The following is a 27163-nucleotide window of genomic DNA, read 5'->3' as shown; positions in this document are numbered from 1 at the left end:
GTTTTACAATACCTAAAACAAGAACGATGAAAAAATGTTATCAACTGTTGAAAAAAAATGAATATATTTACAGCACTATACATTCTTTACACGGTCGGTTTCCTCGCAAAATTCAAGGATACTGATATTCCTGTATTCCTTTCATGTAGCCTACTATTCCACACATCTAAAACAGTTTAGTTCTAAAACAACAGTCTAGTTCTAAAACAATAGTTCTGCACTTCACGAATCTGAATGCATTTGGTTGACCTCGGTCAATTTCTGACAAATTCAGCTTGCAAGTCCTTTGTAAAGTTCATCTGTGTCGATTAACTAAGATCTTAAGATCACTCTCCGTCATCTTACACCCTCTATTTTAATGAGCTTTTCTGAACAACGATCACCAATGAATTAGGTTTGTGTTTTACACTCTTTCATCTTATCAATCAAACAAATTCACCTCTCTGAACAGTAGAGAGATATCGAAAACTTATCTCATTCTGGTTCTCAGAGAATGTGGATAACATTGAGCTTTGAGTCGCTGATAAATATTCTCCCTTCTGAATCAACTGCTACTCCGCTTGGACAACCAAACGAACTGTTCTCCTGCAAAACACAAATATCATGTTAGTTTTAGATACAACTTTTAGTTCTTGACTTATTATTTGTCAACACTTTGCACTCCAAATTGGGGCACTGTAACTCCTTAGAGCCCTTGATCAAGAACAAAATGAACATAAAACCTGGTGGCTAGTAAATATAATACCTCACAAGAGTCCCCGTAAATACAGAGGTACTGTCCATCGTCGCTAAACATAGTAACTCTCTGGTTCTCCATCTCTGCCACCAGAAGGTTACCTGCCTCCCCCGGCGAGGTGGACGGAGTGAAGGCTATCGCTCGTGGTTCTGATAACTCGCCTTCCAGCCGTCCTTCCTTCCCGAACGATCTGACAAACTTTCCTGATTCGTCGAACACCTAAGAGATGTGTTTAACGATATTATCGGGTGTCGTGCAGTGTCATGCACCATTATAATCATCTTGTTAGATATACCGCATATTCCACTCACTATTTTAATTTAGCATGTTTCTATTATCAGTGAATATCTTACACTCACGACAAACTATCACGACTTATACGTGCTCGGACTGTCTCACGCTTTAAAAAGTTAGTGGCAAGCAGTGCACTTGTAATAACAATGCTGGACTGATTTTAAAGTATCTTATTGACTGAAAAACAATGCTATCAGTGTACAGTACCTGGATGCGATGATTGTAGAGATCAGCCACGTAGATATTGTTCTTGTGATCAACAGCCAGTCCATGTGGTCCTTTGAACTGGCCTGGACCCTTGCCAAGATCTCCAAACGCAAACAAATACTCCCCATCTCCCGTGAATACCTGTGATCAGTAGAATAAATAACATGTCAAAATGGTCATATTATTATGAATTGTATCCACAAGAATGTCAATAACGGAACAATCACTGTTTTCCCTTGCACTCCTGCTGGCTTACCTGGACACGTTGATTTCCAGTGTCCGCCACCACAATGTTACCCTCGCTGGTTATAGCCAAACTTCTAGGTCTGTCAAACTCTCCTGCTTTGTTTCCTTTTCTTCCTATGCTTTGTAGGTGCTCCAATTTCTGATATAATACCGGCGTTAGCAAATGAGCAAATGGAAGAGGACCACTTTCGTGAATCATTATAAATGGAACATTCCCTACGAAGGAACAATTCAGGACTGGGTGATTAGTGGAAGTCTACTTACATTATCATACCATGAGATCCTATGATTGAAAGTGTCCGCCACCACATATCGACCATCCTTATCACATTTAACATCGTTCGGCCCCTTCATGCTACCAGAATCTGATCCCTTGCTTCCAAACACTCCTTTGAACTCCTCGTTTTTATCAAGCAGCTGCGAAAGAAATTTAGTCGTATTATATTGGAGAAAAGAATCTGTTATAAAAATATTGTTTTTTTATAATGGCGAGTCAAATCTGTGAACTAAATAAGTTAGAACTATTATTGATGTCTGCGATAAATAATAAATATGTGCTATAGTTTGATCACCTGTACTCGATGATTTTCGAAGTCTGAGATGGCAATTTCCCCTCTCATGCTAACATCGATCCCAACGGGTCCTCTAAACTGTCCGTACTCTATTCCTTCTTTTCCAATACTTCTGTCGGGTAATTACTTATTTTAACGCCCATTCTAGATCAATCAAAAAGGTTGCCTCTACTCATCTAAATCTTATTTGTGAAAATCCAGTAGCTTTTTGACCGTACTAACCTCCAAGGTCTGACTGCTCTGGGGTCTGATATTCCAACAAATCCCAGCACTTTGACAGTGTTCTTAAAGTTCGGCTCGTTGGCAGTCCTGAACCCCACCCATCTTCTCTTGTAGTTAGCCTCATTGGTTTTCAGGAAGTTCAGGGCTTGTTGAACGTTCTCTTGGTAAGTTATTAGAGGGGCAGGGGTTTTCAGAACTTCGTGATCAATCTCCTGTTCAAGTCTTTCACTGCACACCATCTCCTGAAAATGTCAGCAGTTAACCTAAATTGACTTATTTATCGCTATGTAAATGTTAATTTAGCTTTTTTTCAATTTCAAGTTTCCTATCGTATAAAAGTATAAGTTGGTAAATCGACTGACCTTGGAATTGAATTGGGTTTTGAGGTTAGAGAGTTGCTTGTACTGGCCATCAAGAGTGGTGTTAGCTTCTTTCACTAGTTTATCTACCTGCTCTAACAGCTCCTCCTCCCTAGCGTAAATCTCCTGGCAAATTGAATCCAGAGTAAGTATACTGAGAAACGTTTCTACACGTTGTATACCTCTCGGCGCGCGATCAAAAGGGGTTACAGCGTACGTCAAGAGAAACGTTTGCAATTTTCTTTCAAAACTCAACTTTAAGACTAAGTTTTTGAGAGTTTCTAGAACGTTATGATGAACTCAAAAAAATGTATGCATGCAATGAGCAATCGCCTCTAAAATGTCATACCACAATAGATGACTAGTGACTACAAGTACAAACGACACGAATGGTAATCTAGAAAACGTGATGATCACCTGAATTGCTCGTTTGGTGAGTTTCTTTATCTCCAGTCTGACGTACTCTGCATCAATATCGGTTTCCCTTCTCATATTTGCGACCTGGGTTCGAATTTTAGTATAATATCATCGTGGTTAATCCAAAAATGAGAATTTTATATAAAAAACTGTTTATAGAATGTGTTGTCCTTCTTAGGAAAATCTAATTCACTTATTATGATCAACTTTGATCAATAAGCAAGTGAAAGGAACTTGAATTTGTTTAAATACACATTATTATTACTATTACTATTAGTGCAAGTTCTCTGTCGAAATTAAGAACTTACCAAGCAAGTTAAACGTTTCAGTTTTCCCATTATTATTCCACTTTCTTTGTACATAGATTGTTTAGCTCTATCTAAGGCTTGTTGCCGTAACTCCTCAATCGTCGGTCCCTTGTTCACTGAAATAAAAGGAAAATCAATTCAAATGCCACAAAATTATTACTAGACCAAAATTGATGGTAAAACTAAATTTAAAAGATACGTTTACAACAAAAATCGCAAATAGCCTTAGTAGTCTCCAAAACTTACTACGACCTATCTTATTGCCAAATTCGTCCGTTGCGAGACCGGCCCGTTTCCACCGATAAGCATACTTAGCCGCATTACCGATACTCCTCAGGCTCACACGAACAGACGGGGTACTGGGTGGTGGTCTGGTAAACCCGTTGGCAAGACCGCCTACACTTTTAGGGACGGTTGTAAGGTTGCCGCCTACCAGGGAGCAGGGGCTGGCAATGACTGGCAAAGTGTTTGACATTATCTAGTCAGACGTTTTTAGATATCAAGTTTTAAAATGTAGATAGATGTGAACTGTGTAGTGTATAGTGCATGATCGGAAATGTATGAAGTATTTCGCTATTAAGATCACGTCTTGCTAATCATGGAAAGAATTGGCAGTTGATTGGATAAGTGATAAGTGTGTGATAGTGCTGAATCTATTTTCACCGGTACAGGTATCATATCAGCCACATGTTCATCATTCATTTTGAAGAATTTTAATAAATCCAAGGCCAACAAGCCAAAATTAGATAACATTCTAACGAGCAGCCATTCCAATTTCCATAAGGCGCCGTCTGAAACCGCGGTGAAACAAGCCAATAAAATTTTACCTTCTCCGCAGTCCGCACTCAAAAATGGAGCTTCTCATTCCTCACCTTTCATTCTGCCATCCTTTGAGTAACTCTTCCACCTGTAAGCGATTCTAGCCGCCTTGGCTGCTGCTTTAAGGTTCAGCTTCACGGAGGTGTTAGCCGTGGCCACGGTATCAAGCCGATCCAGAGGAGGCAGTGTTGAAGATATTGTTGTTGTCATGATTCTACTGTAGGTGTGCTTTACAACACCGTGTATTGTAAGTCAAGTCAGTCTAGAGTGAACAGTGGCTCAACTACTTCACACTTCAGTCAGTGTGACAAAACTAAATCTAATCAAACAAAGAGTGAGGTCGGCACTCTCAAGTTTATGCCAACTAGTCAGATTTATATCGTGAACTTGTAACGTAGGTTACTTGCTGAAATTATTGTTAATAATACCCCCTACCGAGTCATGAGTCAGTTATTTCTGGATTTTTACCGTCCAGGAGGAATTTAAACACCTATTTTCAGTCTTGAACTTCCTAAGAGATCAAAATTACACTTTTCAATGGTGACACTGAACATCTTCTCTCAAGAGTCAAGACGTTATCACCATTTTATTAATACGGATGATTTACATTCCACTGACAGGTAAACAATACGAACTTATGTCCAATCAAGTGAAGGCGATGCATTTTTATTCATTTTTTCCTTTTCACCCTTTTGAAAAAAGGCAATAGTGAAAGGTTACGAATGGAGGTTTTTGCAGAAAAACGTGGATTTCGGGGATTGCAGTAGGTGGGTCAAATATATGTCGTGTTCCTTGCTTACTTACTTACTTACTTCCGTTCGTTACCATGTCAACTTGCCGCGCGCACGCGCGCGAGGATTGCTTGCGGAGATGTGGTGTATAGCTAGTCTGTGGTCGATGAATGCGCGGCACGAGCGTATTTTGATGTATACTAGTAATGTATAGTATTTTGTAATACGCCCAACTTGAACGTGGCACGCGTAGTGTACTGATGTTTCAATATTATTATTATAAGGTGAGCTGATTAGAGCTTATAATGTTATATTAATAGTTATAGTTAGTGAAATGGAAGTCTAGCGTCCGCCAAAACGAAACAACGGGCGCAATTCTTGTTTTGTTACAATTTTACAAGCTTGCCAAATTTCCGGGTAAGCTACTTAAAACGCACGACACACGATAAGTTTAACAAACAACAGTTCAGCTATAAAATATTTATTTATAAACCTAGCTTCTATCCCATGAATTGTATCTTATATCTGCTAGAATGTTCCAAGGGCTAGACCCTATTTTATGAATATTATTAGCCTAGGATCCCCAGGTAAGAGGACCCTTGTACCTTAATTTCGCAAGTTCTGCAGCTAGTACAAGCCATCATACACAAACATGGATCTAACCACTCACCTTTACCCCTACCCCCTTTCATCTTGTCTGCGGACGATGTGACAGCATTGGCCACAAAGGAAACCTGGTTGAAATTCTTGAGTCGAGGTAAGACCACGTGACTTGCGGCTGTAGACATATTTAACTAAACAGCTGATCCAACAATAAGAAAGTTTCACACCACAAAACTTGACGTATTCAAACAATTTGTGTGCAGAGTCGCCGTAGTAGTGCGATATGAGATGAGTACACCAGCAGCGATCACTAGCTCAATAATATTGATGATCCGTTGTTACACAGCAAGCAGGTATTTCTGTCACGTGTCTGTCACGTGGTCCGTTTAAACAGCAGTTTTTGGATGCAGGACGTGGTGATTAGACGAGGTCTGAGATGATGGGGCTGTTTTAACAGGCGATGCTTTGACCTCATCAGATCTGCTTCCCAGGTTTCTCAAGTTAATGTTTCTCCAGGAAATTCGCAGATGGAGCATCAGGATGTAGCCGCGTCACAACCCACCTTTTGTTAGATGGACGACTGTTCTTAAAACAAACTTTAAAGTGCTCCACGAATCGGTATTATGTTTGCAAAAGCTCTACTATCAGTAAGCAATAAGCATTAAACTTGCGGAGGAAGTGATTCAATTGGTGCACCGAGCACTATTGTCTTCAACTGCAAGAGAAATTGTAAAATTTAATTCACGTCTTGTTTACATGAATTGGAGCCAAACTTCATGATTTAACTCATGCGGAGAGATCAGAACTCACGTGTGTACATGTGAGTTAACAACAAGTAGTTACAGACCACTTCTATTGTGGCTCACTCATGACGTAACTGCAGACGGAATTGAAATATCCGACTACGATTGCTTTGTTTTTAAGCTGTTATGTATAGATAAAGAAATATGGTAGAATACTACTATTAGATATCTTGAACAAAACACCGAGCACCTAAACTTTTAGTATCGACTTCCCACGTTTTATTACTAGAACGTTTGATTCTATTGTTTGTCTTCTTGTTAACATTTTAAGGACATTCGGCCACCTATTTTCTTGATTTTATCATTTTAGACCTGAATGGTTAAGATGAAAGATCTTCGTAAATTTTGCTTGAGGCCTGAGACAGTAGCTATAGTCGCAATATTGTAGTTCTGACAGGTAAGACTGCTTAATCAAAAGAGTTCAGTATGAGTTATCATTCGAGAGAAGTCTCTCGGATGTTAACAACATCATGGGGACAATTTCCATCAGTTTATTAAAATTTGAGGTCGGCTAGGATCACTAAAAGTATTAAATACTCACTATATATTATCTTGGCCAGATAAGATCGCCGATAAAATGAACTAACAATAAAAACTATGTAACAATATAAATGACTTGATAATAGCACCTATTCATTATTCAATTGAATCAACATTTCAGACCGCTCCATGTCTAATACAAGTGTTTAGTGTGGTCACTTAAGTCGCGGTCTGTTTGCAGTAAGTCGCCAGAGTGCAGTCGGTCAGCCACTGTTCACTTGTACTGTCAGTTCACGGTTTGATTCAGGAAAAGTTTTACGCTTTGAAAGTCCGGAAAGCGGCAGATGAAACGATCCTTTGCAAGTTTAAATTAATACGATATCGGAAAAAACTAGTTTTCGAGAGCGGACATAAAAAAGCAATGAATTTTTCCTGAGGTCGATAGTGTTTTTGTAAATGTTGCTAATTAAAAATTGTTGCACGCGTTCGCTGACAAGCATAGAAGGAAGACTTTTAATTATGGATTCAAACTCTTTGTGCTGAACAATGAACTTGAGCTGATTGTACCGTAATGTCGCAAAAACACATTTCCCCGGAATTAGGGCACCCTTATTCATGGATACTGATAACATTTATCCATGAGACTTTGTGAGATCTGAGAAGTACCGGTGGCGATTGTGACTGTAAATATTCCTGTGTCATTGAAAGTGATCGTGTATTCGTGATGAAAAGAGGTGGTGAAGAAAATATAAATATCGTCGCCACGTGACAAGTTAAAATGGAATATTTACAAATTTAGCATTAGCAACAAGTAACGATATCGGAGATAACATTAATAAATTGTCTGTTTACAACTATTATGAGTATCGGAATTATTATAAAAAATTGATGATAGTAACAATTTTTCATGCGATTGCGACTATTATGAGTATCGGAATTGTTATTAAAAAAAGTAATGACAGTTACAATTTATTCATGTGATTGCAATGCGAAAAAATAGTGGAATAAAATCAATGCGTATATTATTCATCTCAACGTACTCTTCGGCATCAAACATTAAATTACCATACCGCCTATATTAGTCGGCCATAGTTCAAATTACCACTATGTTCGATAAGATGGACGTTGTCCATAATGGCAACTAGGTACCTATTGACCATTTTTGTTTTTGATATTGATGATATACTAGTTAGCCTTTTGAATAATAAGTTATTCTGTTGAATAACAAGTTGAAGGCTGATTAATCAAATGATTAATTGAATGGTTAATAGCTACTTCATAGCCAGCTATTGAGATGTCGTTGTTACAATGTTATACCCAAAATCAAAAACCGTGGAGCCTGGAGGGCTACCATAGGGAAGATTCCAAATATTTTATCCTATAAATTAAATTAATTAAGTTAAATCAGATATAGTTACAATACCACCATACTTGTCTGGTCTATAATTATACCAGAAGAGTATGGCAATCATAATCTTAAACAGCTGTTTTTGTGCAAGTACCTTATCGGACTTTATTTGACAGAAATTACGAAGACGCTGGAGGCCCTACGTTCATATTTTTTATTTATATCCGATAAGGTAAGTTGACAACGACAGTCGATATTATTGCACTACATGTCTAAAATACTGTTTGGTCAAAACCGTTCCATCTTAAATTGTACCCGTTTCAATTCTATACCCAAGTATTTAGCTTTTAATCACGCTAAAACATTCAAAAGGTATTTAGACCCTGGAAATTGATTTATGACTTATGTACATTAAAATCAGTCCATATTTCCCTTCGACCATATCTTTGACCACGAATGACGAATGGTACCATCAGGAAGGACAGCCATTGAAACGATATCAATACTAGAGTCAATTGAAGTGCAGCCATATATGCAATAGGAGAAATCGAGAAATATATTTTCTAAGAAACAAATTGAAAACGGCCCGAGGGATATATCTGAAACTCAAACTTCCAGCTTACAACGAAAAACAAGAAGTGATATCAAGCAATAAATGGACGATATCAAGCAGGAAAAAGCTGTTAAAGTAAAAGTAACTATATTTTTATCTCCATGTTGACTGTGCTTTTTTCTTAATAACTTTTAAGCAAAAATTAATAGAACGGTATCGCCCTCGATTGTGACAAGCTTATAAGCACGAAAGTATACTCGGAACAACGTGAATCAATTAAATTCTATTGCACGTCGAAGTGATGAACTACAAGTAAAAAAAGTTGCGAAGTTAAAGTTGTAAATCGGCATTATAATCAGCTTTAATCAACGCCATTTTAAAACTATCGGCTCCGGATCACGGATGTCTGAGAAATGGTTTTGCTAGATCATGCCTCTTGAGCACAAACCATTTCCAAACTCTGCAGAATTCAAATACAAAAGTACCGACCAGGCCAAACAATCAAGCAATAAATGGACGATATCAAGCAGGAAAAAGCTGTTAAAGTAAAAGTAACTATATTTTTATCTCCATGTTGACTGTGCTTTTTTCTTAATAACTTTAAAGCAAAAACTAATAGAACGGTATCGCCCTCGATTGTGACAAGCTTATAAGCACGAAAGTATACTCGGAACAACGTGAATCAATTAAATTCTATTGCACGTCGAAGTGATGAACTACAAGTAAAAAAACTTGCGAAGTTAAAGTTGTAAATCGGCATTATAATCAGCTGTAATCAACGCCATTTTAAAACTATCGGCTCCGGATCACGGATGTCTGAGAAATGATTTTGCTAGATCATGCCTCTTGAGCACAAACCATTTCCAAACTCTGCAGAATTAAAATACAAAAGTACCGACCAGGCTAAACGGCGCCAATAATTGTGACTTTAATCAGAAAATTTCTCTCAGGCCATGCCAACGGAAGCAATATGGCACTGGCGGGCTTTCTTTGTTGTTAGAGAACTTCAACATTATTAGTATTTGATTGACCACCTTGCATGCAATCTAATCGCGTTTACACTTTCCTACGTCATCTTTCCGGGATGCTTCGCATGATGAGATTTCATCTCTATTATTACAGTCAAGGTCGATAATAAACAAGCTTGCAGTTGTATCTTACACAACCCTTCTTTATCTTGTATAGTTATATAACAATATATATATATATATTATAGTTATATAACAATATCTTGAGATGTAGAGTGATGAACACTTAGGCATGAAGGCAGGCAAAAAGTTCTTTAGGAGTTAGGACTGCTTGAAGTTGAAACTAAGATTATTAATCGTTGGTCCCAAATAAGGCAGCAAAAAACTAAGACTAACAACATATTGCTCCTATCATAGCATTATAGCAAACGCTATATTACCTACTGGCGACGTTTATCATAATGATACTAATTGCTCGATCCTAGGGTCATTATTAAGAAACTGTTTACACCATTAAAATATTCAAACCCCCTAAAAGAAATCAAGACATCCTAAAATGATGATCAGTACAGATCAAGACAGCTAGAATAAAAATTTGTTTCTCCAAGCAACTCTATCATCGGCTAATATCTTAAGCTTATTAAGATCATTCAAAGAGTTAAATTTTAAACCTCTACGGGTCAAATCATTCACAATAATCTTGAACAAATCCTAGGGTCAAATTAATGCAGAGATGATGTGATTTAGATGGTCACTATAAGTTGTCAGCAACAAAGACTGTGACAGATGTTATTAACTCACGGTCCAGCACAGCTGCACTTTAAACATTGCCCAAAATCTATACTACGCGACCAACAATTTTCTCATCATAGTCGCTATGATCATATTACATATGTTGCATTAATATTAGATTTAAGAAAATATTTGTTACCCTAATCTGTTTTAATGTTTGGTGCAGGTGAGTAGAAATAAAAAGTCGTTTGTTCCTAAGACTTACCAGGAGGGATGACGGGAGAGGCTGGAAGAATCTGAACATTCGTAACCATCATCCTATCAGGCTAGCTGAAATACAGTGTCTGTATCAAATGTAATGTTACACTTACAACAATCATCCTGAAAACAAGGTAGTCTCCTCGATAGTCAATTGCTATTAGGTCCGCCAACTAACTGTGACTTGTAGTTAAACGGGCAATATAACACAAGTCTATTTCTTGTTGTCACAGCAGACCGGCCTAACTACTAGCTGTAATTGCTGTGCCAAAACCCAACACCGTTCCCGATCCTCATCTTTGAAATTTGTCTCAATGCAACCTAAATGTCCGAAAGTCGTATCACATTTTTAAAAACAGCTAATTGTATCAACAACACAAACTTGTTACAGCAAAAAACGTACAGCAACGATTATATCACAAAGGATTAACACATCTTGTGCCGTCACAATCGAGAAGACCGCTGCATGCACAGAGCTCACTACTTTACTTCGTTTGGCTTTCAGCCTCAAACTTGCGGGTCAAGTCAGCATAATAGGCAGGTGGTCGAGACCTCCAGTACGGTCAGCCGGACAAGTAGACATTTTAAAGCGCCATCTTGTCAAGTTAACAGTGTACATCAAGATTGGTTAATTGATGATCAATGCAACTCGTTAAAGTAATGCAATTTCAAGGTTTGGTCAGGTTTAACATGACCAAAGTACCAAGTGCTTGCAATAAAGTGGCGAGCGGAGAAGAAGGTACGGATCTTGTTATTCGATATCTGGTTTATCAGGGGACATAAAGCTATCCTGGTGGTTCCGCGGAAATAATTGTACTAATGACGCAGTAGTGTGTGGTGCTTTATGAATTATGCTATGTCGCCTAGTGATGCAGATCCGTTGCACAGACTTCAAGTCGTATGTCAATGAGAAAATATGATCTGTCAAATGACTGTAACTATATATAAATAATGATTGAGATTGGTGATGTTGATTTTAAAATTTTGAGCCGCAGTTAGATCAAAACAAAAATCTTGCTGAAGTTTTTCCTCAGAGCAAATTTGATGTTGTTTTTAATTGCTAAGTAATTATGAATACCTTTTACAATTTTTTGACAATTTTTGTACCTGATGAAATATTTTACTTATGTGTTGTTCTCGTTTCCCAGAGCATAGTAATAATATACTGATTGATTAACCATTAAGTTGAGTTTCTGATTAACGATTATGATTACTTGATTAGATTGAGCTGAGTTTGTGGAGTATAAGATTTTTGTTATAGTTATTAAGTTATTTGCTGAATACTGTAAAATAAACTTCCTTTCTTGCTTTGCAAGCCATTTCTCTTGTATGAACATAATAAAATTCTTCTACTTTTGTAGATACGTTCCGTTTCTACTTGTCACTAGGGCCAGAAGATAATTACCGACTGCTATGCCAAGGTTTGATGCCTAGGCAGTTGACACCTCTTACTTAGACCCTATATAATATACTGATAATAACAATTCGATGTTTTCATCGTTCTCATGAAAGGAATCTTTTGCCCGCTGATTTCATTTTCAATTGTTTCAATAATGTACAACAGCTGTCAATTTTAGATAAACGAATCTTGCTTGTCAAAGTGAACATTTCATACATATAAAAGACTCTCAAGACTTAAATTAAAATGGAAGATTTGAAGCCTCATCTGTGTGTTTTCTTTCTTGTCACCATATAAAATTAGGTAACTCATAACTCACGTTATAGACCACGAAGTATCGAACAGATAGGAAAAACCTCTTTTCACGACTTTCAAAATATTGAATTCATATCGAATTCAGTTATATCATCAATTGTTATGACTTCTGATTTTACACCAACAAGTGCAAAATGAAGAATGTTATGCAAACTGTTATTTCTTAACTATCATTTTAATTTCGAAGCCACATTTATCTCACTAATTCTCTGTCAAAGAATTCGAATCAATGTTGACAAGCAGGTTTAACAATCTTTGAAAGAAAAATATCCGTTAAATGATGTATGTTCTTATTCAACAAATTAAATTAACATAAGCACCGCATTCAAATTTATTCTGGAAGCTACAGCAGTATAATTACTATGAAGCGGTCAGTTGTACCACAAAGTAAAACTAAAATAGAATTAGTATCAGATATTAGCTAACAGAAATCGAGTATTCAGCCTTGTTATAACTGGGAATGGGATCGGGTAACAAAGGTTTCAGAACGATGGAATAAAAAGGTGAAAGAAGGTAGCAAATATGAATATAGCATGTTTTCTTTCTATTAACCTTTTTCAGACTCGAAAATTTTAGCTGTAAATAAGCTTTTAATGCCCTGATAAAAAGTTGAATTTGCACCACTATAGCAACAGAATTGACAGAACGATGGAAAGAAGGTAGCAAAAAGTAGCAAATATTGATATAGCAAGTGATTCGGTACAGTATAGAAGAGATATAGCATGCACTGCATGTGGACGGGAGGGGCACGACCTTATTAGATCTTGTAACTTTCCAGTATATGAGCAGCGCTGTATATTTTAAATCTAATGTCGGCAAACTCTTTACTTCAGGAGACGAGAGATAAATGATAAAATCCTCTGATCGTGATGATCGAAAATCTAGATTTAATTCAGAGAGTCGACCTTCAAGTTCAAGCAAAACAGACTGGATAAACTTACTAAAGTGTATGATCCGTTTTGTTGATTGAAATTCTGTTATAGAGATTTCGATGCATCTTGCTGTGAATCATTTAAATTTTAAAAGTGTTTAATTCACAGAGAACTTCTTTGATCTTGTACCGTTATTGTTTCGGACCATGGTGACTTACTTGATGATACTAAATTTTAATTGGTCAACAGTGGAGATATCAGCCACAGAAAGCAGCTGAGCATAGCGATTACTATTAGTGCCGGGCCTTCTTCCCAATGTTTGGCCATAAGCGGTTACAGAATTATAATTTATAATCCTTGCGCGTTAAGAAGTAAGTGGAAGTTATAACTTCAAAGCTATTTTTAATGATGAATGATGAATTATAAATTACCGATTTGACTACGACTTTCACGATAAGATTTTAATTAAAGCACTTGCAAACCTTTTGAGCGAAAGGATTTTCTTGTAGAGGTTGGAGTTCGAATCACTAATGTACCCGTACGATCAACATGAGTTACGATGCCATAAATGACATGATTAACTTTAGAGATTGTTCCCAGAACTTTTAAGACTAAAGCAAAGGCCGGTTTCCACACTTTTTAGAATCCTGTGACCGATCATGATTCGGAACATTCCAAATGGCGGCTTATACTGATTGAGGATGATTGTAGCAACGTTTCTTTGACTTTCCCCGATATTAAACATCGTAAAGAACTAAGCAGCCACAAAAGAAGCAACTGGCTGACAAGGAACTGTTGCTCGAGCCATTTGCGGGATAACTATAAAGTAAGACAGGATGTAAGTGTAGAGTAGTGGGCACGAGTACTCCCGTCAATAAATAATTTGATCATTTATTATCTTCTTATCTTGAATAAGTGCATTTTCTTGTAACGAATTTTTTGTAGGACCCAACAGCTGAAAGCAACCCAAATATTATGAAATGTAACGCGGAACCACTAATAAACCCAGAAACAAGAAACAACTTTGTTACTTTTACCCCCAACAGTGCCCCCACGATTACTATTGATGTGGTTTTGATCTAGTTTCGTATTGTATCTGTACTTCTGTAGAAGCAACTAAAATATACAAAGTATTTGTATAAGGAAGAGTTGAGGTATATATTTGCTCGTGCCTGGCACACTGCCTTAAGGCAGTTCAATCCTGGGCCCCGACACGTGTCCAACTTCAGCCAGGACGCGTATCATAGCCTCATATTCAGTATCATCGTATCTTGTAGAGCCATTAGCGTTAACTGAGTATCTAACACATGCAAATTGCCAATTTGCAATGAAGGTTACATGTCTAAGTACTTGAAACGAACTGGCACCCTCTTGAAGAATCCCGGAAACGGCGCCAAAGATTCGCCATATCTCTTGTCAGCACACAATACAAATCGTGTTGACAAGGTTAAATCGCATACAGTTGGGAGCTGATATTGTCTCGAAGGACAGAGACACGTCAATGGATTTGAGAATCACGATCTGAGTTTTGGAGTCATTGATTTGAGTTTTTGTTTGCTGGGGATTGTGATTATATATATATATTTTGAAACTCGTGACGAAGGAGTTGTACGTCTGTCCAGCTGCTACCAGGTGCAGCTCCCTCTTTCTTTTAGTGTAGGTAAAATTGTTTCCTACCCTATTCTTCCGCAAGTATTTCATAGTTTCGAGTTTTTCTAAAGCCTGTCTAGGAAAGTTTATAATAGGGGAAGTTGTCTGGTAGCCCATACCGCCGATAGTCATGTTTATCGCTTTCTCGAGTCAAAACAAGTTCGTTTTTGACGATTCATCATTAGTTAAATTAGAAATCTTCCGATGCCGATTATGGTGAATTGGCGAGGGATATTTCGACACGTGACAGCGCTTAATCAATCAGCTTGCAGCATCGACCAGTACATCCCAGAATCACGGTCATGTACCGTAACAGAATTGCTTGCTGCACAACCTTTCCACGATTACTGTCATTTGTTACCTTCTCAAACAATGACACTATGTCACCACACTCTCCTCAGAATAACAGAAAACTTTCCGGGAGAGTTATATATTATGTACATATTCCTGTATTTCACATCTTAAGTTTGCCATTTCTTATAATTCGAAAGGTAGGACTAGGGGAGTAAGACATCGAAGTAACTTATTTAGTTCATTGATTAATGATCTTTCAGTAATATCAACGAACTTTTTAAATTACCCAGAGAGTTTGCAGTTAAGCGAGGTCAGCAGAGACTTACAGTTGCGTGGATGTCACATTGATTTTACAAGCGGGCACAACTTGTAGTACTTTAGTAACATTTTCTTTCCTTATAATCAATGTAGAAGCGGAGAAATTTTACCATTTTTATAAATAACCCTGCTTAGATTTGAAACCATTTGTTGAGTTGATCTAGCGACAATTATAGGACTAATGTTCCGGGACATAAATGATAATTCACAAATCACACAGCTATTTGGCCCTTAATCAAGTCATATAGGCCAGTTCATACGTACATGTTACTTTGCCAGATCTCCATACCCACCCTTGATCCGGCTTCGTCCGCTCTGACGTCCTTTTCTAGCTTATTCTGATGTACAGCTTCTCAGATCTGTCATTTAGGTATGATTTCGTACCCTCTGCTGATAGCTGTAACTAAGCTATTCATATTGTTGTAATCCATAGAGCTTCAGCTCGAGATGATGGCTGAGAATTTTAGGGTGTCAAACACCATGAGAGGTCTTATTACATATTTTAGGTTTAGCGTCAATCTTTTGTTGTCCAGCCTTCGATAATCGATATCATTCGGGTGCTTCACTATCATTTAGGCTTATTATCATTCATTTGTAAATTACTAATGACAATTCTAAATACTAACGATATTGGTAGGTCTGGATCATTATTATCCATTTGTAAAATGCAATGACGGATTTTTCGTTATCAGTAATAAATACTAATGATATTGGTAGGCGGGAATCCGAATTGTATTCCAAAATACAGCATCTGTATGATCGTCGTCATAGCCATGATCCATTATGTACCTACCTATTAATGTCTATAACATACGATAGTAATAAATTACTGATCATGATCAGTTGCTTTGCTCCAGTTCCAAAGATAGCAGAAACATTTTAATCACAATCGAAAGAATCGAAATCGGTGGGCAAACGAACCGTTTCATGAATAATTGATACATAGAACAATACCAATCATCGGTGATTGGTATTTTTTATCAATAATTTATAAAACAGCTCATTTGCCCACCGATTTCTATTGTTTCAATTGTTATAGTATGTATATATGCTACATGAGATTCCTTTTGTGTCAATAATGTTTTCGAAAATAGAAAAATGTTATAAAATCAGCAAAAATCGTTTTAGATAATTACCGCTGTTGACATGATACCTGTTTTGCTGCACGTGCAATTGTTTTTCTGCACGTACAATCGTATTACTGCACGTTTTGCTATACTTCTACATTGCCAACCTGTACACTTTACAGCTTTAGTTGTTTTATTTTCTGTGGGTACAGTCCCTAAATTTGGCAATGCCATCACGGGAAATGAACCATGGTAAAAGACTTTACATATTAATTTACATATCATAAATATTTTGTTAAGCAAAATGAAAGTTCCGCTTGTCATGAACATTCGTTTAGTTTTATTCTAAGATGAGAAGTACGTACCGTACCCGGCTTGAAGTACGTACGGTACGAGGTTTTTTATTGGTACGTCGTACCGTACAACCACTTTAAAGGGGAACTGAACACGATCAGGGCGGAGAACACAAGGGCGATAGACACAATAGCGGATGGCACGAGGGCGAAGGACTTTCTTAAAAGGGCGGACACGAAGGCGAATCACATAAATCACTTTAACATCGACAAACGGGTTTTTTTTAATGTTACCAACAGTCTGGTTGAGGTAAAGATTAGCTCGAAGAATTGGATCTACTCACGTGTAAATTTGAAACAAAACATATTGATGTGACAAATAATCACCCAGATTTAAACGAACCAAAAATTGAGAGATTTTCCTTAAATATCTCAGCCAACTCAGCAGCATATTTTGGGGTTTGGTAACATGCTAAGACCAATCAAACACTGCCTAGGTGTTCATGTGACAAACTTGGCATTTAAAATATCGCAGTCGCTGATGCTACGATTACCCGGGTTTAGGGGTAGTACGTACCAAAACGGGTATTTACTTTGGGTAGACGAATTTCACTGAGGTGTGTTCACTCAATTTCAAACCATCAATCCTCTCAGTTAAAACGACCATTAATATTTAGGACGGTTTTTCTTCCGCCCTCGTGTTCATACTAAAATGAATCATGTGATTCGCCCTCGTATCCAGCCTTTTAGGAAAGTAACGCCCTTGTTTCCTACGCCCTTGTGTCCTCCGCTCTTGCGTCTACCGCCTTTGTTTTCTACGCCCTAGTGTCCTATACCCCTTTAAAGAACATTTTTCTGAAAAAATGGTGCCCTTTTTTACCTTATTTTTCTATTGTTGTAAAATTGGCAGGTATGCATGCAATTTTCAAACCACGATTTTGGTGCCAGTGAATACTTAAGTCGAATTAAACAATTTTTAAGACAATAAATTAATTTGAATAACTGCAATAATTATACTCAATAGGAGTACGTACGTCGTACAGTCATACTATTCTAATGATGGAAATAAGAATGCGGCGACATAAGTTTAGGTGCACCCGTAGCGCCATTTCAAGTGTTCCTGTTATTATTTTGTCACGAAAGTCGAACTTCCATCGAAAACCCATTTATCGTACTTTATAACCAATTTTATTAGTACGTACGGTACAGCCATTTTAAAAAGTACGTACCGTACGAACTTCTCATAATAGATAAATATGTTGTTAAGCAAAATGAAAGTTCTGCTTGTCATGACCATTCGTTTAGTTTTATTTTTCATTACACCTTTGACATTTGAACAAGAATATTCTACGCAATTTTTCCCACCGTTCATAAGACTTCACAGTTTATTCAATTATCAAATTATCATTGGTATTTCTCATAATTTGAGTTATATAAATATAACTTCCATGTTACGGATATTAGCAACATCCGTACCAGTTTTATGCTAGATATTTTGCAGTCTTTACTAAATTATGCTGTTTAATCGCTGCATGCCCCGACACAGGAAATTTTGCAACACAATTCTTTCCACCAACAGTGATGCTGAGTGCTCTGTCATTCGGATTCTATAACTGAATAATTTCGATAGATTTTTTGAAATGTTTGAGCGTTAATCAAACTTCGACTTTCGATCAAAACAAATGGAAATCCAGCCGGAAATAAGTTGATTGGATTTGGAAAAAGTCCAGAATTAAGCTGATCTAATGATCCGGGATAAGTAAGTCCGTGGTTAGCTGTTGCACTGAGTATGATACTACAAACCCGGTCCAAGTCTGTCTACTATCAATCAGTTAATTTCAGGTTATACACTCCCATGGTCACAAATAACAGAGTAGATTATAAGGTACTAGAAACCCGCCGCTAGTCGAAAGCTTTGTTCGAGGAAATTTTAAGCATCAGTTATATTTTAATTTCTCTTCATCATATAGCCCCAAAACAATACTTTTTACCGCATCAAAAAATTTCAATCACAACCAAAGTTATAAATATATATAGGTATAAAGCGTCATGAGGGTAAATGTGAGCTAGTTGTGAAATTCTGACGTAGCTTACAGCATAACACCGCGCGTTGAAATCCGCTGTAGTCGAAAATTTTATTAAAGGACACTATAGGACGCTTTGTTCGAGGAAATTTTAAAAATCAGTTATGTTTTAATTTCTCTTCATCATATAGCTCTGTTATACTGTAGACATAATGGAATTTATCTAACAATGGCGACAGCGTTGTTAGTATTCGGATTCCCAAAACGATACTTTTTACCGCATCAAAAAATACCAATCACAACCAAAGTTATGAATATAAGTCATAGCGTGAGCGTAAATGTGAGCTAGTTTTGAAATTATGACGTAGCATACAGCATAACAACGCGCGTAGTTAAGATGATCTTGCTCGCGCACGTGCATTTTAACGTTGCTACGCAACAGCGCAGTAAACCTTTGCTAAAATAACGACATTATTCTAACGGTTATTTTACCTCACTTCCGACGGTAATTATAAAAAATCTAAAGCCTAAATCAAAATTCTAAGAATGCTATAGCCTATTCCTATCCTTTTTCTACAACCCTGCTAAAAATGGCGAGGTTTCAACTCCATTTGCGAGCTGGGTTTGATTTCACCAGAGGGTCATTTTGAGGTCGATTTTCGGTGTTTTTTCTTCTATGTCCCCGTTGCCGGGGAAATTTCGTCAAGTTTAAATTATAATATAGATATTATAAGAGTGATTATAATATGAATGTCTATGATCTAGATCAATTAATTATAATTGTCATTCACGACAAGTCTTTTTTTTAAATGTTTCTGAGCTGAGAAATATCAGACTTCATTTTTAAAGGAATTTTCGGCCAAGAAACCTGTAATATCGAACGACAATGACATTCATAAATTGTTTTGTCTTGGTCTTCTCTACGTTATATCCTGAGACTAACAACTAAGCATCGCTCAAATCTCCAAAACATTGAAATTAAGGCTTTCACACCTTTCGATGTCTTCTCGTGAATTTTTGTGGCTTCTTTTTAAAGTAAAAAGAGTTCTTAACTTGGAGACTGAATTTTGTAATATATGACTCCACTAAAATATTTCGGTAAACAGCCAAAATTTTGGCGAAACACATGCGCAAGGCAGTAAATAGGCTACAGGAGCTAAACGTTCAAAAGTTTAAAAATTCAAGCACTCATCCGAGTGCAGCCTCTTAGGTTTCCAGCTAGACACTACTTTTATAGTTCACACTGTTACTGAAAGGTACAGAACTTGAATCTCCAGATTCTACATTGCTCCGGCACTACTGTAACTTAGCATGTTTTCTATGAATTATATCATTGGGGTTTTCCATGCACTAGCATTAGGATTATTTAGCAGATATGTATACATATAATCTAAATTCACAAGGCTTTGGAGCGTAATTATATCACATACCGGGAATTTGTAGAGACAATAAAAGTGGGAAAAAAGAGACAATAGGAGCGAGATTGTTAAAAACCCACATTCAGGGCCAGCGTCGTCATCATAACCCAACTTTTCTAGCTGGAGATCAGGCCTCGAAACATTGTTTTGTGTACTCTTCATCATATTACTCTCATACACCCACTTCATTACACATCACTATTTCAGTCTTCCTAACTTGCGTAGATCACGATAAAGCCCGCGAGAACTCTAATTTTTACTGCTCTGTTCGTTTACTTTCAGTTAAGGGTACACTGCCCGGGTCGCTATTTAACACTTCAACTCTTCATTATTATTACAGATTACAAGTTATATAACACTCCTCGTGATAGTCGTATGCAGTTTTATTACTAATACTTATACTGTTATAGTTACATTATTATTATTCTAGAATTTTCTGGTTTCCTGAGCGTTTGATGCTGTTGTTTTAGTTGCAGATTTTTTGTTAAAATCTGTTTAAATCTGTGTGATTCTCGAGATGGGATCTCAGTAGCACTTGTAGATCAGAGATTTTAAACTTTTCTCCGAGAATTGACAGCTTTAAATTTATCTTAATAAGGTCATAGTTTTAGCGGTAAATTCTTTGCTTCGACAAGAGTATATTAATATAAATGCTTCGATGCAGAATTTGTTGGTAAATTGGTGATTATAATGCAGTTAAACTTAATAAAGATCAAAATCAACGCCAATTGCTTTATCTTGTAATTATACTATCATAGTATTCTCCAAACATCTTGTAATTCTTCATCCAGATCAATAGAACAAAAGTCAGCTCTTGACAGTGAAACACCGCTGTCTCCCAGCTGACAAGCCTCTAACAGCAGTCAGATGAAGTAACATTCAACTTCTGATAATTTTCTGATATTAAACGCGGAATTAAAGAATTCGTTGAGGAATTTGACGTTGTACAAGGTGGAATCTAAATTACTGAGCGGGCACTGAGCCGACCGGTCAAAGTTGGGGTAATTCACCGCAAAAGAATTAGATAAATTGGACTAACGACGTTTAAGCTGTAAGCATTAGGAGATTCGTTCGACAAATTTCGGCCCAATCTGAAGATAGAGTTTTTCAAAAATAAGTTTAACAATTGCCTCTCTCATATTTCTCTAGGAGAAGAATTTGCACAGCAATTTCGGACGAAGTTGTAAAAATGTTATCGAACGTCCATGAATTTTTGTATAGATAAAGTCATAGATTTTAGATGTGTTTGAACAAATTATTTGGCTTTAATTCGATTATTAGTTCAGGGAGAGGTCGTACGATAACATCACTTAGCTTCCAAGAAATTGGAAAAGTTAACAGGGCAACCGGACTTGTGCATAATAATTAGACTTTAGGTTGTCCACAAAGCAAACCAGTCCTTAGCCCTTTGACTGATACAGCTTCCAACACTGCCCATGAATCCTGGGTTTCTCCTAATCCTCTCGTCAAGAATTCCTGGCTTTTGTTTCGTTCTCAGCTCAGCCAGTTGTATAAAAAACCCTACTATACATGAGCGTTGGTTTTATGTTGAGCGTTTTCTCGCTACATAACGCATAACATGAGCTTTCATCGAATCCTACCTAAGAAACTAGGAGCCGACTCAAATTCCGATCCGTTGTAGGATCAGGGCTTGTTTTGGTGGAATTTACAGAATTAGAGGTCGAAAATTAACCGGAGCTGGATAAGAGACAGGAAGTAGGATATATAGCCATGAAATATGCTTAACAATTTGCAAGTCGGTGAAAAAGTTGCCCCTCAACGTCATTGAACTGACTGAGCGTCAATATGATCTACATGCTAGACTTTGAATATACTATTGTAGCATTGACCTAATTCAACTTTGAATTGATTCGTATATTTTGAACCCCCAGTCCTCAAATCTGTCAATACATCTGCTATTGCGCTCAGCAACATTGCAAATCTGTCTACGTACTATTTGTTCGCATCGTCCTTTCGCCAGGAATTCTTTAATTTTACGTCTATATTAGAATTGTAGACATTAGTGGACAGGCGATAATTGATTAGATAATAACATAGACCCATTTTCCAATGCTAGAGTCCATTGGTACGCGTATATCTCTGCTCACAACGACCCGGTTAACAGTGAAAAATGCGGTTATCATCACCATTACGAATAAGTTGGCAAGACAGTCTACAACATGCAGTGACAATCAACTTACTTACGTAATTGCGAGAGTGGGTGAATTAATTGAGAGTTACTGGTTAAGACAGTTTGTGCAAGATTGCATCTGCAGCTGGTTTGAAGGGCACCCGTCATCTGGACCGTTACTCTGCCAAATATGTGAGCAGTCGAACTTTAAAGTACTTGTTCTGAGTTCTCCCGCTTAATCCCAGTAAATAGGACTCAGCTTGTGGAACAATGTAGTACTAGACCTGGTGTGGTTTTAAACTTCAAACATGACTGCCGTGATGTAGTACTACTACTAGAAAAATAAGATAATTATTCTGGCTTCCGGTGTAAAAATACCTCAAATTTAGCATTTCAATTTGAAGTTGTGAGCTGGTTTCTTGCTTTCTATGTCTTTTATTACCCTTAGCTAGAAATATCAGGGTTTTATGTGAAGTTAATTTGGATAATTTCCTAATATATATTAATTTAGTAGCCACAACAATGTTCATAGTAGTGTACTTTGTATGTTAACCGCACGTCACTGAAGAAGCTGGAAAATACGTGAAGTTCTATAAGAACAGCTTTATTATAATTGAGACTTTGTTGAGGTCGGCCAGGGAATTGTCGGCCATTGTCTTATGTGATTTATCGATAGAAATTAGAAATTTATAAATAAAATGAACTCAGTGACAATATGAAATCCTTTTTGATAATATGACGTCCTCTGCATTTTTGCTGTAATTATAGTAACTAAGCACACTTCTTACTATCACCTAGGGCTACCAATAATATGGACAAAAATATCGGAAGTTACCCAACAAAATTTTCCGTACGTAATAAACACCTTGCCGATAATATGATAGTCGGCTTAACTGTAACGGCATAAAACCTAATTATTAATACCTGGCACAGGTCGATTATATTTTCCCCCTCGTTAATTTCCCTTTTTATTTTCCTTGGATGCTTTTTGTAATGTTTGTATTGAGTGCAATTTCGTACCGATATTTACGAATCTTGTTATGCGAGACGGGAGTACTAGAATGTTAATTAGGTGACATTCTACTCGGCATCTCCGTTCAACCGTGCGGTTTAGTAAGCAGCCTTTGTTTAGTCGATGTTTTATTTTTAGGCCTTATTGAATCAACACATGCCTTTTGGAAGGGTCAAATTCCTATTCAGTTATTTAGATCATCGTTCTATGACGCAACTATAATAATGTAATTTGATATGGAACTTACTTTCGTTTACTTTTGGTATTTACTTTTGGTACTTATCTGACCTGCCCCACGACAGGATCTAGCAGGATAACCAACCTAGCCCTGGCAGTCCTGATCCCCTCTCACAGTCGTCTCCCTGCTGAACTGCTCAACAACAACTTCTCAAACAAAACCCTCTACGGAATACCAAACGACGGTGTCAGATACCTATGGACTAGCTACTACGTGTTCGTCGTCCTCTCCTCTCTCATCGGCGACACGACCATCTTGATAGCGTCTATAAAGTACCGAGCGTTCCGGCTGCACGAGTTTATTACGGTGGTGATCCAGCACATAGCAGTGTGTGACATACTGGTCGCTACCAACAATGTTATACCAGTCATGGTGTCTCTCATGTTCGATGATTGGGTGTTGGGAAGCACGTGGTGCTACTTTGCGCCCTACGCCGTGTACTGTGCTAACTCAGCGAGCATCATGCTCATCTGCGCTATGACTACAAGCAGACTTCTGCTGCTCAAGGCACCTAACAAACAGAGATCTTTTACCGCCGAGAAGGCCCATATTATGTGCTTATCCATTTGGGTTTTCTCACTGGGTCTGCCAATAATGTTTCTAATCGTGGACAGTAATGATGTAATGTTTGACCAGAGAATATTCCTCTGCGATTATGCCTTCAACTCCGCCACTTGGAGATGGCTCCTTCCACTAATGACTTCTATACTCATTTACCTGCCCACTTTCATGACAGCCATGTCTACTGTGCCGCTGGTGTTGTACCTCTGCAAAGCCAGGAGGGTGGCTCAAAGAAGTGGAGGCACGAGAAGATGGCAGGGTATCTTGTTATCTGTTCTTACGGCTTCTATCTACTCATTTTCAGTGTTACCGTACGCGGTATATCGTTTTGCGCAATCTTCGTTTGAGCCGGACAGTTTTTTCCACACCGGCTACTTCAGGGTGGCCGTGTCCTTTCTCTCCCTCAATACCATCAGCAACTTTTACATCTACAGTTTGACAGTTCCCAGTTTTAGACGGTTTCTTTGGTCCAAGATCAACTGGGAGAATATATCTTATGTACTCGCACCGAACACTGGCAGGTCTGGCACTAACAACGGTAATAACCCGTAGTATGGGGTTGGGGAAGGTACATCCCAATACACGCTTCTTTGACCCAAATTATAAAAATTCCTGGCATGTTTGCTCAAATATTTTCATCTGCCCAGTCTGTTACACTTTGCTATATTTACCCAAATGATTTGAATAAAGTGCACCTTATTACCACTCCACTTCAGGTGTCATAGTGGTAGAAGCGGACTTACCGAACACGGTAAACGAAGGAAACGGGATGCAACAGACAACAATTTGACCATTACGGGGTATCACTATAGCAACAAGTATCACTACAGCAACCATTGTCAACATTAAACAAGTGGGTTGAATCAAAAGAAGCCTTATATATGCTCACCCTCCTCGTTTAAGGACAAGAATACTAAATGAGCAAATCAAATCATCAAATTCAGAGAAGTACTGTATTTGAACTTTATTACGATTTACTATAGCGCATTATTTTGAGTTTGTTACTCAGATCCGTTTTGTTTTTACCCTGATTTTGTCGGATTTGTTAGTGTTACATAATATATTATATTAATAATATCGCGAGGAAAATTGACAATAACAGATTGTTTAATTAAAATTCATATGACATTTGTCAACTAACCAACTATCTACATATTCCTGGATTATTTTGTACTTTTCCTTGCTGGTAATGTGTTATACTTATACAGGGCTTTATGCAACATTTTCACCTCTCTTCTTGAAGAGGCATTGTCTGAAATCCTGATGAAATGGGAATAATAAATAGTTGCCGTTATATTTACTCAACACTTGCACTGCACTATCTTGTAGCCAAACGCAAGTTTTTGCTGATTAAGGCTTCTATAAAATTTTGATCCAACGCCTTATTGAAGCAAAAGAGACATGCATATGCTGACATTTTTTAATTATGCGTTAAAACACTTCTGGAGTCATGTTCAGACAATGAAGTTATCGAATATGCAACAAAAATGTTTTATTATTTCATTTGACACTCGGGTTTTAAATAAGAAACAGCCTATTTATCAAGCCAGAAAGAGACCTACTGACATTTACCATTTTTGTTAATTCCGTTTCGGAATTAGTCACTTCTAGTTCCACATATTATAGTCTTCATTATTAGACATATTCATCTCATCTAGCCATAGAACACATAGATGAATGGGTGATGATAAGGCATGGTGAATGGTGATCAATGATCATGCATTCTTATGATACTCAAACCCTGACTTCCGATGACAATTACCTTTAATCGCTAAAATATCTTATATTTATAATTTCATTACTTCTTCGGTTTCTGGAAAGGGAACCGGCAACTATCTGCGATCCAATAACTTATTTAAACCCCTGTTACTTTTATTAAATTGTTTGACTCTTGATTACGATTTTAAATTTAGGGATTTTTAGTAGTCCCCGATTTAAAAATTTCATTTGATCAATATTTATTGATGTTTGTATCATAAACTTTTTTAGATAATATCTGATGAATCCTGGAAGTACAGGCTCCTGCGTTAAAAAATGAAACTCTATGTCTAATTTTTGCCATGTGTATCTCTCATCTCCTTCTTGAATAAACCTCTATAATACCACTAATACACACATCCTCTATAATATTGGGGTGCCGCATAACATCATGTTTAGTAGTGAAATGTTTAGTAGTGAAGATTATTATGAAGTTTTACTCATTAAAAGCCATTTATAATAAAGCTTCCTGGCTATTGCACTGTCTATTAGACAAAACTCACGGCAATAATTAGGGAAGCTTGTAAATAATATTTCCTCGTGTTCAACGATGAGCAAAACTACTATAGATACTGTTATGACTCCCTAAATGCTATCGGGTCGACAAATACTCTGAAGATCCGATGGATAGCAGTAGTTAGCACACACCGGACTGTGGGCCGTGGGGAAACAGAAAAAAAAACTTTTGAACTGGTCAAGCTTGGCACTATCATGCAGCCTCTCTAAAAAACCTCTCTCAATAAAAAAAAACCTTTTATAATAAAATCATGATTGGGGGTGGGGGCTTAAAATAGCTAAACCCACTAAAGTTCAATAGATTTTACCTATATCAACTAAGATATAAACAACAAAAGTCGGAAGTTAACATGCATCTAAATCAGAAAGCAAGCATCAACTGACTGACCTGAACAGTATTAGCTGACATTAGAGTCAGGAGGGTGCAGGGTGCAGGGTGCAGGAGGGATAGTGGTCAATGGTCATCTCTTATAGCTGTTGAGGACAAGTCACTGTCGTAGTAACACCGTTACACGTACATCTGTTAATTGAAAGGGTCCCCTGACATAAATCAACATGTAGGTTAATTTTAGTGTGTGAATGAAATCTGGAAAATTACCACTACCACATTGAAAAATAAAAATAGTTCACTGTTACTAAGG

General features: G+C 37.3%; 2 protein-coding genes across 7 annotated transcripts; one reads left to right on the top strand and one right to left on the bottom strand.

Annotated features, from left to right (window-relative positions):
- Window positions 1–26: 26 nt before the first annotated feature.
- On the bottom strand, window positions 27–27082 carry LOC134822616 (E3 ubiquitin-protein ligase TRIM71-like). Of its 6 annotated transcripts, XM_063833782.1 has the most exons (12): window positions 26911–27082; window positions 10664–10728; window positions 3362–3477; window positions 3054–3137; window positions 2640–2762; window positions 2278–2519; window positions 2056–2167; window positions 1748–1900; window positions 1494–1622; window positions 1238–1378; window positions 746–955; window positions 29–585 (listed from the first exon to the last, which is right to left on the bottom strand). In XM_063833782.1, the coding sequence occupies exons 2-12, from the start codon at window positions 10713–10715 to the stop codon at window positions 487–489; spliced, it is 1461 nt and encodes a 486-aa protein (XP_063689852.1). In that variant the 5' UTR covers window positions 10716–10728; window positions 26911–27082; the 3' UTR covers window positions 29–486. The 6 variants fall into 6 exon arrangements, with proteins under 6 accessions (XP_063689843.1, XP_063689852.1, XP_063689835.1 ...); XM_063833773.1 differs by lacking the exon at window positions 26911–27082 and having other exon boundaries at window positions 27–585; window positions 10664–10749; XM_063833765.1 differs by lacking the exons at window positions 10664–10728; window positions 26911–27082 and adding an exon at window positions 5582–6139.
- Window positions 23478–25038, top strand: LOC134811594 (G-protein coupled receptor 83-like). The gene is made up of 3 exons (XM_063818610.1): window positions 23478–23490; window positions 23752–24507; window positions 24965–25038. The coding sequence occupies exons 1-3, from the start codon at window positions 23478–23480 to the stop codon at window positions 25036–25038; spliced, it is 843 nt and encodes a 280-aa protein (XP_063674680.1).
- Window positions 27083–27163: the final 81 nt, after the last annotated feature.

This window comes from Bolinopsis microptera, chromosome 1, assembly GCF_026151205.1.
Source record: "Bolinopsis microptera isolate Bmic1 chromosome 1, MBARI_Bmic_1.0, whole genome shotgun sequence".
Taxonomy (NCBI): domain Eukaryota; kingdom Metazoa; phylum Ctenophora; class Tentaculata; order Lobata; family Bolinopsidae; genus Bolinopsis; species Bolinopsis microptera.
Note: the sequence above shows the minus strand (reverse complement) of the source record. Positions and strands in the feature narration are given on the sequence as shown.